At 39.6% G+C, this 12,596-nt stretch overlaps 1 protein-coding gene across 1 annotated transcript; it reads left to right on the top strand.

Annotated features, from left to right (window-relative positions):
- Nucleotides 1-7,556: 7,556 nt before the first annotated feature.
- Nucleotides 7,557-11,336, top strand: LOC149255808 (uncharacterized). Its single transcript, XM_089455143.1, has 2 exons — nt 7,557-8,772; nt 9,097-11,336. Exons 1-2 carry the CDS (start codon nt 7,557-7,559, stop codon nt 11,334-11,336), a joined length of 3,456 nt encoding a protein of 1,151 aa, XP_089311269.1.
- The last annotated feature ends 1,260 nt before the right edge of the window (nt 11,337-12,596 follow it).

Genomic DNA, 12,596 nt, shown 5'->3' with positions numbered 1-12,596 from the left:
TTCTCTGATTGGGGGAAGATCCAAATCCCATACTCCGCCATTTCTCCTTACTTTTGAAGTTTTCAATAAGAATCTGTACAACTGTCTAGTTTATTTTGGTGCATCATCTAACATTTTACCTAAGATAGTTTGCACGAAGTTAAACGTCCAACCTCAGAAATCTACAGTATGAATAGTACAGCTAGATCGGTCTCAAGTCAAGGTCATTGATGAACTTAATCAAGTAACCATAAGGCTTTCATCAAATCCAAAAGTATGTCAAGTCATTGATATACTTGTAGTGGACATTCCTGAATTTTATGGACTGATCCTTAGTAGGGATTGGTCAGAAAAGCTTCATGGTTACTTTGCGACCGACTAGTCTCATATGTGGCTACCCTGTAACGACAAACCAAATCATATCAAAGTTGAATGAGAGAACATCAAAAGTATATAGTTACAGAGTTATAAGGAGAAAACAAGCCTATAACATATAGCAACAACATAATCGAAAACTATTCTGTTGAGTCATTCTTAGGGAATTTCAACACTCATACTTCACCTTTTTTGGAAAATTCTGTTTTATCTCAGATAGAAAATTTCTCTCAGACTGACACTTCTAGATGCATCAATTTTGTATATAAACCTATAAATAAAACCTTGTTTTGGAAATTATTTTTGGATGGTTCTAAATCCAATGATGGAGTAGGAGCAGGTTGTATATTAGTTAGTCCAAAAGGAGAAAAACCATGTTAACATGTAGACTTGAATTTGATTGCACAAACAATACTGCTGAATATGAAGCATTAGTTCAAGGGTTATACAAAGCAATCGGGCTTAATATCAAATACCTGCAAGTATTTGGAGACTCTGAGATTGTCATTAAACAAGTAAGAAATATTATACATTTTCTATCGGGACACTTAAAACACTACCAATATTTAGTACAAGACCTGACCTCACACTTTACAGCATTTAATATTTCATCCATTCCAAGACTCCAAAATGCTAGTGTCGATCTCCTTGCTAATGTAGCTTCCAAGCTTATTCCATCAGAGGACTATAGCCCAAACAGATTCTCGATTGAATTAATCTTTAGACCCTCTATTCCTGATCACATTACCAACTAGAGAGTTTTCAACAATGACCCTAATATCATAATTTTTCTGACTTCAGAAGGCTCTTATAATAATCAGATAATTGCTGAAGACCAACATGACAAACAACTAGAACAAGAAAACAACAATAACACTATACCAAAATCCGTAGTCAAGTTAGAGGTCCTATATGACTTGAAGGACAAATTTAAATGATCCACCAATTCAAAACTCTAGAGTTCAACTCTGAGATATGAATTAGTCAATCTGGGGATGGACATAAAACCACAAAACATCAACCTAGGTCTTGGTATGACTTCTGAAGAAAAATCAGATTTCATTTGATTGTTGAAACAATACAAGAGTGTCTTTGCTTGGAATTACGATGATCTTAAAACGTATGACACTTCAACATACAATTCCAATGATGTCCGATGAAAAAACTGTTCAGCAGAAATTAAGGAAGATACATCCTAATTTGGAAAGCCAGATTAAATCTGAGTTAAACAAATTACTGAGTGCCAAGATTATTTTTCCTGTCATACATTCCAGATGGGTCTCCAATCTCGTCCCAGTCAGAAAGAAAAATGGTGATATTCATATTTGTATAGACTTTCGCAACCAAAATAAAGCTTGCCAAAAGGATAATTTTCCATTGCCCCCCATGGAACAGGTATTACGATCAGTCGTAGGGTCTAAGTTAATGTCCTTTTTAGATGGCTTTTCAGGGTATAATCAAATCTTGGTCCACCCTGATGATCAATTAAAAACTACGTTCAGAATGAAATGGGGCACTTATGATTATCAAAAGATGCCATTTGGGCTAATCAATGCTGGTGCCATGTTTCAGAGAGCCATGGACATTGCGTTTAAGGGATTAGTAAACAGGTCAGTGGTAATCTACTTAGAAGACATAACAATATATTCTAAAAAATGAAGTAATCATCTCATAGACTTGAAACAAATCTTTCAACGTTGTCAAAAATATGGAATTTCACTTATCCCCAAAAAATATTTCTTTACGTTGAGTGAAGGAAAATTTCTTGGATTCATAGTATCCAAATCAGGAATCCATATCGACCCAAATAGAATCAAGGAAATTTCTGAGATATCTTTACCCCATAATAAAAAAGCAATGCAGTCTTTCCTTGGTCAGATCAATTTTGTTAAAAGATTCATTCCTGAATTTTCAAGAATTGTGTCACCTCTCCAAGCATTGATAAAGAAAAATTCTCTCTTCAAATGGGGTCGTTCGGAACATGAAGCATTTAGCTTGATAAAACAAGCAATTATAAATGCCCCATCTTTAGCAATGCCAAATTTTTCCAATCATTTCACCCTATATACATTCACCTCCAAGAAATCATATGTTGCCATACTCACACAAGCGAATCAAGATAAAACTGAAGCCCCAATTTCTTTCTTCAGCTCAAATTTGCAAGGAGCTAAATTAAAATACTCTGATGTCAAGAAACAAGCTTATGCTATTTTCAAAGCAGTTAAATACTTCAAACCTTTCCTTCTCAAATCTCACACCAAAATAATAGTACCATTCTAAGCATTAAGAAATCTTCTAGTACAAAAAGATGTAGGCGAAAAGAGAGCAAATTGGGTCACAGCCCTGCAAGAATATGACGTTGAAATTAAACCAGCGAATATTGTAAAAGGTCAAGGTTTTTGCAGGATGTTGGTAGGAGCATCAAACATATCAAAATTGCAGTCTCCATATAGTGAAGTACAAATTTGTAAGGTAAGCCTAAACGACTCTAAATCAAGATATGTTGATATCATTTTTTACCTGAAAAATGGATACGCCCCTCCACATTTGAATTACACAAAGAAAAGAGCCCTGAGGCTAAAAGCTAAACAATATCAAATCATTAATGATGTACTATTTAGAATGAATTATGATTATGTTCTCCTTAGATGCCTCAAGAAATCTGAAGCAGAAAAAGTATTGCAGGAACTCCATGATGGACCAGCAGGCGGACACTATGCAAGAGATGCAACAACTCACAAAATCCTGTGTGTTGGCTACTACTGGCCAACTCTATTTAAAGATGCACACAGTTACATAAGGAGATGTAAGATTTGCCAAACTATTGCTAGAAGACAAAAGAAACCATCGTTGCCATTACAGCCGGTCAACATCGATCAACCATTTGAACAATGGGGATTAGATATAATAGGTGAGATCATTCCTCATTCTTCTAAATAGCATAAATACATCCTTACAGCTACTGACTACTTTACCAAATGGGTAGAAGCAGTTCCACTCAAGACAGCCAACTCTGAGAGTATCATCAAATTTATAGATCAATTCATAATCACTAGGTTTGGCTTACCTTCTACTTTAATGTTTGATAATGCATCCTATTTCTCAGGTAATGCCATGACAGATTTTTCTCTCAAAAGAGGTTTTAAACTCAAATATTCTGCTAATTATTATCCACAAGGAAATGGGTTAGCCAAATCAACGAACAAAAACCTTATTAGAATTATTAAATGGACTATTGATCAAAATCAAAGAAACTGGCATAAGTCTTTAGTGTATGCTCTCTGGGCAGATCGAATAACTCAGAAAACCTCCATTGTCACTTCTCCTTTTAATTTAGTTTATGGGAAAGAAGTGGTCTTACCAACAAATCTAGCTATTCCCTGACTAGCCTTAGTTTAATTCATTTAAGAAACTCCTTCCTCATCCATGCAACTAAGACAATTGCAAATCCTTAAACTAGAAGAGGAACGAGAAAAGCCCAGAATTACCCACACTCATCATCAATAACTAGTGAAAGCCTCTTTTGATTCAAACTCTGTGACTTGAAAATATTTTCAACTTGGAGACTTAGTATTAAAATGGGATAAATCCCATGAAGAGAAAGGCAAGCATATTAAATTCCAACGGATGTGGCTTGGACCATTCCAGATTGTTGAACTCATTGGCCCATCAACTTTCATGTTAGAGGTTTTAGTAGGGAAAAGGGAATCTTTACCTGTTAATGGACATATCCTAAAGAAATATTTTCCATAGAAGATGATCTCTCCAATTTTTCTGTAGATTTTAGTTTTTAAGTTTTCTTTTGATAATAAAACAGGTTGAGAATGTTCACTTTTGGTTTCACGAAAAGAATAGTGTCTCATTTCAATTTTGTTTTTTCGCTTGTATAAGTAGGAGTGGTTATGAAAATTAATCTCCATTTATGAAAAATATGGTTAAGTGCTATTCTTTTGAGAAAAAATTGCCTATTCTTGTATTTCAACTATCTGAGTTTTGGTTCGAATCAACCTTAGGAAGAAGTTTTCCTTACATTAGTCACAAAAGGTATCAATAACAAAACAAAGACTCTCTGCTGAAAATCTATTTTTAAACACTACAATTGTCGTCCAGGAGAATTCTTAAGGAACTAATTACTTCCCCCCACACTTAAGGAATTTGCAAGATTCAAGGAGTAATCCAATTATACACTTTAAACTTAAAGAATAAGAGGTCTCATCAAGAACTGGCTTATCATGATCATAAAGATTATAACTAACTGACATTGCCATATTGAATATCAAAACAGGGTAATGGCTCGAGATTGTTTCAATCAAAAGACAAGGGGTCTCATCACGAGCCAGCTTGTTCAGTTAAGTTATAAATCAAGTGAATGGCACTGTCAATTTTGGCTACCAAACCAAGACATTGTTCTTTAAGAAATAAAAAACAAAATTAGAAAAGAAAAAGTAATAAGTATACATGAGGACAGGAAGTCTCAAAAGTTAAGAATATTCTCATCAGGGGCGATGGCTAGGGTTTGGAGGCGAGGGTTTCGGGTGGAACCTCGCTCAGGTCACGGCTAAGAAACTGTAGGCAGGCTTCCGCGTTCAGGTGTAGGCGCAGGAGGACACCGCACGGATGACTGGCAGGTGGAGGTGGCTGTCTTTCTATGTTTGCGTTTTTTCTGTGAAGGAATATTTTTAAAGTTGAAACTGCAGTTCCCCGTTTTCCGTTTACTAGTTTCTCGGGTGTGGGCGCTCATCGTCTTGTCTGCTTGCTGTCGCTTTCCTCAGAATGCACCTCTAAACCATGGTTAATTCGAATGAGTTGGTGGACTTGGACCCGAAACTGGAGGATATCCTTTCTATGTGGGGTAAGGATCCCACAGTTCAAAATGTGGAGCAGTATTTCGAAGCATTTGAGCTTTCGAGGAAGGAGGCTTTCTCTCAGGAGGTAAAACCATCGTTTTTAATCCAAGGCAGTGGCTCGGGCAGAGAAACTATCAACCCTTGTAACCAGGTCTCTTTCAAGCCGCCGGATAGGGAGGCTGTGGCGGATGGGTCATCAACAGGAGCAATTTTCTCTAAAAACAAGAGTAACCTAGGGTCTTTCTGGAATTTCTTCTTGAAGGGTTTTGAGGATACAGCAAATTTGGGGCTTTCCTCAGGTCTTGGTAAAGGTAGGGCTTCTGGTGGGGTTTCTTCGCTCTCCAGGGTTTCGCTTCCGAAGATTTCCCCTCTCTCAAAAGAAATTCCAGCTGAAGGTTTCGTGGGTCAATTCGACAACTCTGCGGGAGAGTCAGGAGGTTTTGATGACACGACTTATGGTCCTCATTCTTCTGGGAGCCCTGTCCATGTCATCTCTGCCCCTGTTCAGTCACAGCCAGAGGTAGATCTTCCCGCGGATTCGTTCCAGGAGGGTCTAGAATGGACGGGCGGTGCCGGGGAAACCAGGGTTACTGCTGAAGATTCAAGGAAGAAAGGTGAGAAACGAAAACCCCAAAGGCCGATTGGTTCTCAGGAAATAGAAGGGAATTTAGTCCTAGGCATGGAAATCTCCATTGAAGAAACATTAGAAGTTGCTGACAGTACCCTTGTTGGAAGGGCGAGAGGAAAGAAATTTTCTTCAGAATTTATTCGAGCTTGGGGAGAACAGTGCTTCGTTTCGGACAGACCTCTTCAGTTTGAGGCCCAATGTTTAGCCAAAGGCTGGTTTATGTTCCGTTTCGAGGATAAGAAGGCTGCATAATGGGTGTTGGAACGGAATTGGAGCATAGGGAATATACCGGTTTTGATGAAGAATTGGAGCCCCCTCTTCGATGCTCTTAAGGAGAGAACTAATGAATTTCCGGTGTGGGTGAGGGCTCCGAGCCTTCCTTCGTTCTTATGGACCAAAGCTGTGTTCAAAGCAATTGGTAATAGACTGGGCTCTTTCCTGGAGGCCGATATGTCCTTTTTGGAGACGAAGAACAGGGCAATGGCCCGCATTCTGGTGAGCCTCACTCCGAGCGGTGGCCTCCCTCAAAAGATTAATTTACAATACAAAGATTATGTGTTCGAGCAGCTCCTCGATTACGAGCACTTGCCCTTTTGGTGCCATCGTTGTCATGAGTATGGGCACCTTGCCAAGGAATGCCCACTGTTCAGAAGAAGGCGAAGATTCCGAAGGACCCCTATTTTTAGAGAACCAGCTTTCAATCGGGTTCCCCCTCCTCAGGAGAGAGAAGGAAATGCGAACCAGGCAGTTGAAGAAATGGAGATTGAGGGGAACCAGAAAGAGTCAGTGGCGGAAGAACCCCAGATCCATGAGGCGACTCAGATCAATGAATTCCCTTCGGTGGTAGCAGTGGAGGAGAACGCCAAGGATGTAGCGGCAGATCAATTCCCCAACAGCGATCAGGATAAGGGTATGTGCTCAGGCTCTCCTCCTTTCTCTCATCAAAATCCTGAGCATATTTCAAATTCTATGCATAATTCGCCATCTATTTTCCACTCTCATAACATGGGCCAAAATGAAAAAGCTGAAACTCCAAAAATCTTGTCTGATATTGACACAATTTCGGATGCATTACCGTCTCTTGATTTGAATAGTGAAGAAAAGTGGCCTCCTCTTGCTCCCCCGTTAATCCATACCCCGTGCCCATATAACTTAAGATCCATGGGGGGGAAATCTGGTTTACCTGTTGCTGCTGGGGGTTTAGGACAGTCCCTTGCCCAAAGCTCTGCCAAGAACAAGAGAGGTAGGAAATCGGACCTTTCAAAGGCAAAGCTGAAAGCCAAGCTTGACGTGGCCGATGGAAAACAACACTCTATCCCTGGGGTTCTTAGAGCTGTGCAGACCCCCGAACAGGTTAACAAATGATTTTGTCCTCCTGGAACTGTAGAGGTTTGGCCAGTAAACCTAAAAAATTGGCCCTGCGAGACTGGATTCTAAACTCAAAAGCAGACATTGTATTTCTTCAAGAAACTTTGGGGAAAGGTGCTGAGGTGGAAGCTATGTTAAAGGCCCTCTTGCCGGGATGGGCCTTTACCGCTATTGACTCAACTGGCCACTCCGGGGGTCTTGCAATTGGGTTTAAAGAAGGAAGAATTAAAGTCATCAATCAGTGGGGGACGAAGCAAGTTCTGGGTATGGAGGTCCTCTCACCCGTTTTTTCCCTCCCCTTTACTATTGTAAAAATCTATGGTCCTTGCTAAGGAAGAGAATTTTTCTGGGTCGATCTGATGGCAAAGTCTCTAATGAAGTCTTCTATGCTGATTGTGGGAGGAGACTTAAATTTTTCTATAGGAAGAGCTGAGGCATGGGGCCCTTCAGCCAGGGAGGATCCCCTGACGGATTTCTTTCATAACTTCCTTGTGGACAACAATCTCACAGATCCCTCCCCGGTAAAACTTAAGCCTACCTGGAGGAATAGAAGAGTAGGGGAGGATCGGATTGCCAAGAGATTAGATCGTTTTCTTCTTTCGGAGGCCCTCATATCAAAAGCTCCTATTTTTAGACAGTGGGTGGAGGAAGTAGGCAATTCTGATCACTTTCCTATTTTTTTGGATCTATCTTTTCCCCCACCTAAGCCTCCGGCCCCCTTTAAATTCAACCCTTCCTGGCTTCAAGATCCATCCTTCAGCACTCTTTTTAAGGATACATGGATCCATCCGGGCAATAATGTAAGAGAGGACAAAATTTTTCTGTTCATGGAGAATCTTAAGAGACTAAAAAAAGCAACTATAACATGGGCAAAGGACAGAAAGCTGAAACAAAATGAAGAACTATCCAAAATAAGGGAGGAATTGAAGCATTTGGAGAGCATTGAGGAGGATGGTTATCAGTCGCAGGCTTCAAAGGATAGAATCCTTCACCTGGAGAAGCTTCAAAACAAAATTCTTTTAGACAAGGAGGAAGAATGGAGGATCAAGAGTCGGGCAATATGGTTAAAATCAGGAGATGAAAATACTAGCTTTTTTCATAACTATGCAAAAGGAAGAAAATCTGTAAACACCATTTGGAGCCTCAAAGATGAAGAAGGAAGGGAGGTCAGTTCTTTTTTAGATCTTTCGGGCTTAGGAAAGAGACATTTTGAGAGAATCTTCTCTGATCCAGGGGAGGCCACCATAGTTGAAGTCCTTAGGACAGCTCAATGCTTTCCGAGGTTTGTAGAGGAGGAAGAAGCAGAAGAGCTTTCTATTCCTGTTACCAAGGAGGAGGTTGAAGCAGCGATGAAAATTATGGCTAAAGACAAGAGTCCTGGCCCTGATGGGTGGACTATTGAACTCTTCCTTTTCTTCTTTGACCTTATAGGCTCTGAAATCACCGATGTAATAGAAGAATCAAGACAGAAGGGAGAAGTCTTCAGGCCTTTTAATTCTACCTTCATAGCACTCATGCCAAAGAAAGATGACCTGGAGAATTTTGAAGACTTTAGGCTGATTTCCCTGTGCAACTGTATATATAAAATCATAGCCAAGGTGATTGCTATCCGAATCTTTCCTATCTTGTCAAGAAACATTTCAATGGAACAATTTGGGTTTCTAGATGGAAGACAAATTCATGAAGCCATTGGGGTAGCACAGGAGGTTATTCACAGTGTCAGACAAAAGAAAATGAAGGGTGCGGTCTTAAAAATAGACTTATCCAAAGCCTATGATCGCATCAACTGGCTTTATCTCCGGATGCTGCTGACTCATTTGGGTTTCAACTATTCTTTCACCAGCTGGATTATGGGATGTATTACAAATGTCAGTTTTGCTGTTTTGATCAATGGCTCAGCTTCCCCCTTTTTCAACAGCCAAAGAGGTCTTAGGCAGGGCTGCCCTTTATCACCGCTCCTGTTCTTGCTAGTGGCAGAAGGTCTGAGCAGATTGATCCACAAAGCCAGAAGAGAGGGGAAGGTAAAAGGTATCGAGGTAGCAATTAACCTCTTTATCTCTCATTTGCTTTTTGTTGATGACATTTTGATTTTTACAAATGGTTCATCTAACGAAATTAAGGAGTTTAAAAGCATTTTTGATCTCTTTCTGAAAGCCACTGGAATGCAGATAAACACTAGAAAATCACATATCTGTGTGGCGGCCCTTAACAAAAGAGAAAGAGCTAGAATGACCAATCTTTTTACTTTTCCTCTTCAGCCTCTGGACACTCCTTTTAAATATTTGGGGTTCTGGTTAAAGCCAGTAGCATACAAGAAAGAGGATTGGAATTGGCTCATAGCAAAGATAGAAGCCAGAATAAATCATTGGAGTTTCAGGTGGCTTTCCAGAGCAGGCAGATTGACCCTCCTCAAATCAGTCTTGTTAGCCATCCCAGTATACTGGGCAGCTCTAACTTGGGTCCCCAAAGGTGTGATGGAGAAAATCAGGAAGATTTGCAGCAGATTTTTATGGGTAGGCTCAGCAAAAGAATCTTCGGTTCTTCCCTGGGTGGCATGGGATAAGATTGCCAGGCCAAAAGAATGGGGTGGATGGGGAATCAAAAGACTCCCTGAGTTCAGTTTATCACTGGCAGCAAAGTCCGGGTGGAGGATAATCTCGATGGAGAATCTCTGGACAAAAGTGGTTAAAAGGAAGTATATAGACCCAGTCCCGCTGGAAGACTGGATCCGGAGTCAGGAAAAGAAAAAGAAGAATATATCAGTCATTTGGAAGGCTACGCTGGAGGCTTTCTCTGTGATAGAACAAGGCCTGGCCTGGAAAGTGGGAGATGGCAGTCACATTAGAATCAGCCGGGACCCCTGGGTAGGCTACAATGAAGCTTTTGCTTTGTCACCTGGTCTCCTCAGACACCTTGACAGCAAAGGAATAGTCACACTAAACCAGGTGGAGAAAGCAGGCCACTCCACCTTATGGGGTCAGGCATGGAAAAACGATGAAGATTTAGGTATAAATATCAGATGGAAGAACGAATGGGCCTCCTTCATCCAAGAACTCCATCGTTCTCATGTCAGACTCAAAAACGAACCTGATATGCTGATCCGGGCTCGGGGGAAAACTGGAGAATACTACCCCAAAGATGGATACTCCTTCTTAATGAAACAGAAAGGGTGGGATAATCCCGAGTGGTGGTCTAAAAGCATTTGGAAGCTTCAAAGCCCAGCAAAGGCCAGGATTTTCCTATGGTGTTTGCTAAAAAGAAAAATCCCAACTTGGGACATTTTACAAGCTAGATACCTTGTTGGTCCAGGAAGATGCCCTTTATGTAAATCTGATGAGGAAACTATAAGTCATCTTTTTAAATCTTGCTCAGTTTCTTTAAAGATTTGTGAAGAGCTTACTGTTTTGCTTAATGTTAAAGCTCAGTGGGGGTCAGAACCTTTGGAAGAAGCATGGAGAAAATGGTGGCAGAACTACCCGGATGGAAATATGAGAAACCTACCTCTAATTTTATTTTGGGGTGTATGGCTTGCGAGAAACAAATGTTTATTTCAAGACAAAATCATTCCCTCATCTGTCATTGCTTCTAATTGCGCAGCCATATACTATGTTATCCCGGCCCCTGAAGCAAAAAATCCTCCTAACCGTGACAAGCCTCTTATTATCAAGGAAGGCATTCCTTGGGCCTTTTTTGATGGAGCATCCCAGAATAACAGGGTTGGTGTTGGGATAAGCATTCACTTAACCTCTGATCATTTCCTAAAATCTTCTGTCGGACTAGGTTCTGGGTCAAACAATTTTGCTGAGTTGCTTGCTTTACATCTTCTGCTTTGCTGGCTACTTCAGAGGAACATCTCCACTATTCAAATCTTCGGCGACTCACTGAATGTTATAAAATGGGTCAATGGAAATGCGTCTTGTCAAAACCAGATTTTAAAGCCTCTGTTAGAAGAAATTTTGTTATTAAAGTCCTCTTTTAACATTTTTCACATCTGTCACATTTACAGGGATAAAAATGAAGAAGCAGATCAGCTTTCTAAAGCTGGTTTACAACAGGATTTGGGCTGCTGGTCAATAGAGGAATACTACCAGGGGCAGCAAAACATTTCACAACAGGCCCCTTTTGCTCCTCCTCAATGAGTGAGGATCCCTCTCCTTTCTTTTTCTACATACAGTTTTTGTTCTCATGGTCAAAATGTTTTTATCTTTTACAGTCATTTCTCATATATATTTTGTAAAATTTTGCTCGGGCAACAAAAAACAGTCTATCAAAACTCTTTATATATTCTCAGATGTATAGTTTTATGGACAGCTTGATGTAAGGGGTTGTTTTCCTTCACGGAAGTAGACCCCAAGACATGCACCAGAATGGAATGTATTTAAACCTCCGGAAGAGGGGAAGACGAGACAGTCAGTCATCTCTAGACTGAGTTCCGTTTTTGTTTTTTTTTTATGCTTTTAGACAGTCCAGATCAGCTCCAGATGAGCCATCAGCTCTGAACAGAGATCCTACAGAATGTAAACTTTTTATTATGTTAATAAAAAGTTTTGTTTTTTCTTCGGAAAAAAAAAGTATACATGAGGACTTATTTTTGAAAATTGCATTTTTCTCAAGTAGGACACTGGATCATTGATGGGTAATATGTAACCCCGTCAAGGCTATGAACACCTACTGGTAGCAGAGGCTCTACCTACAACAAACAGGTAAACCAAAATTGATCTTAAGAGATGTTTTTGTTTTTATTTCTACAATCAAGTAATGACTCATGTGAGTAAAATGACTAACTCTAAGAAGAAGATAATCAGAACAAAGATAGTTAGAACAAGATGTTGTTACTAATAAATAGCATTGTTCATCTTATATTTCGTACAATGAAGTTTCATTTCCAAAACCATCTCTATTTTGGAAGTTTTAGAAAATTCAAAAAACCCTCAGAGATAACTGGTTCTTCCAAGTGAATTGCCAATTGTTGTGCCTATCAACAACCCCCCATTTATTTATGTTAGTAATAACACTAATAAATGGGGACCCTTCCAATAAAATCAAATCTTAGCATCTAGTCATGCCTTTTTATTTTTAGAATAAAATAAGATGTCAAAGTGGAACTTGCTAAAATCATGAAAGGACCTTTTCATACATTAGGCGCATAAAACTTCATAAACATTAAGTTTCCTAAATAAGTGCCACATGATCAAAAAGCCTAAGAATAAATTTGTACCTAGAAATTCGTGAATATTAAAGTAAATCTCGAAAAAACCTGCTTTAAAGAAGATTATTCTTGCATTGCAAAAACAATTACAACGGACCTCCCTTATAAAAGTTACTCCATTAAAACGCAATCCCCGAAATGTGAAATCATAAAATTCCTATAACCTTTTCACATCGCAGTTCTAACCATG

This window comes from Pinus tabuliformis, chromosome 7 (genome assembly GCF_031772625.1).
Source record: "Pinus tabuliformis cultivar Carrire ecotype Pingquan chromosome 7, CPIR1, whole genome shotgun sequence".
Taxonomy (NCBI): Eukaryota; Viridiplantae; Streptophyta; class Pinopsida; order Pinales; family Pinaceae; genus Pinus; species Pinus tabuliformis.
The sequence above is the reverse complement of the archived record's forward strand: the minus strand, read 5'-3'. Positions and strand labels throughout refer to the sequence as shown.

Coding starts and splice junctions, on each gene's coding strand:
- LOC149255808 (XM_089455143.1), top strand. CDS start 7,557: ATGGCAAAGTCTCTAATGAAGTCTTCTATGCTGATTGTGGGAGGAGAC. Junction 8,773..9,096: donor GCTGATTTCCCTGTGCAACT/GTATATATAAAA, acceptor TCAATGGCTCAG/CTTCCCCCTTTTTCAACAGC.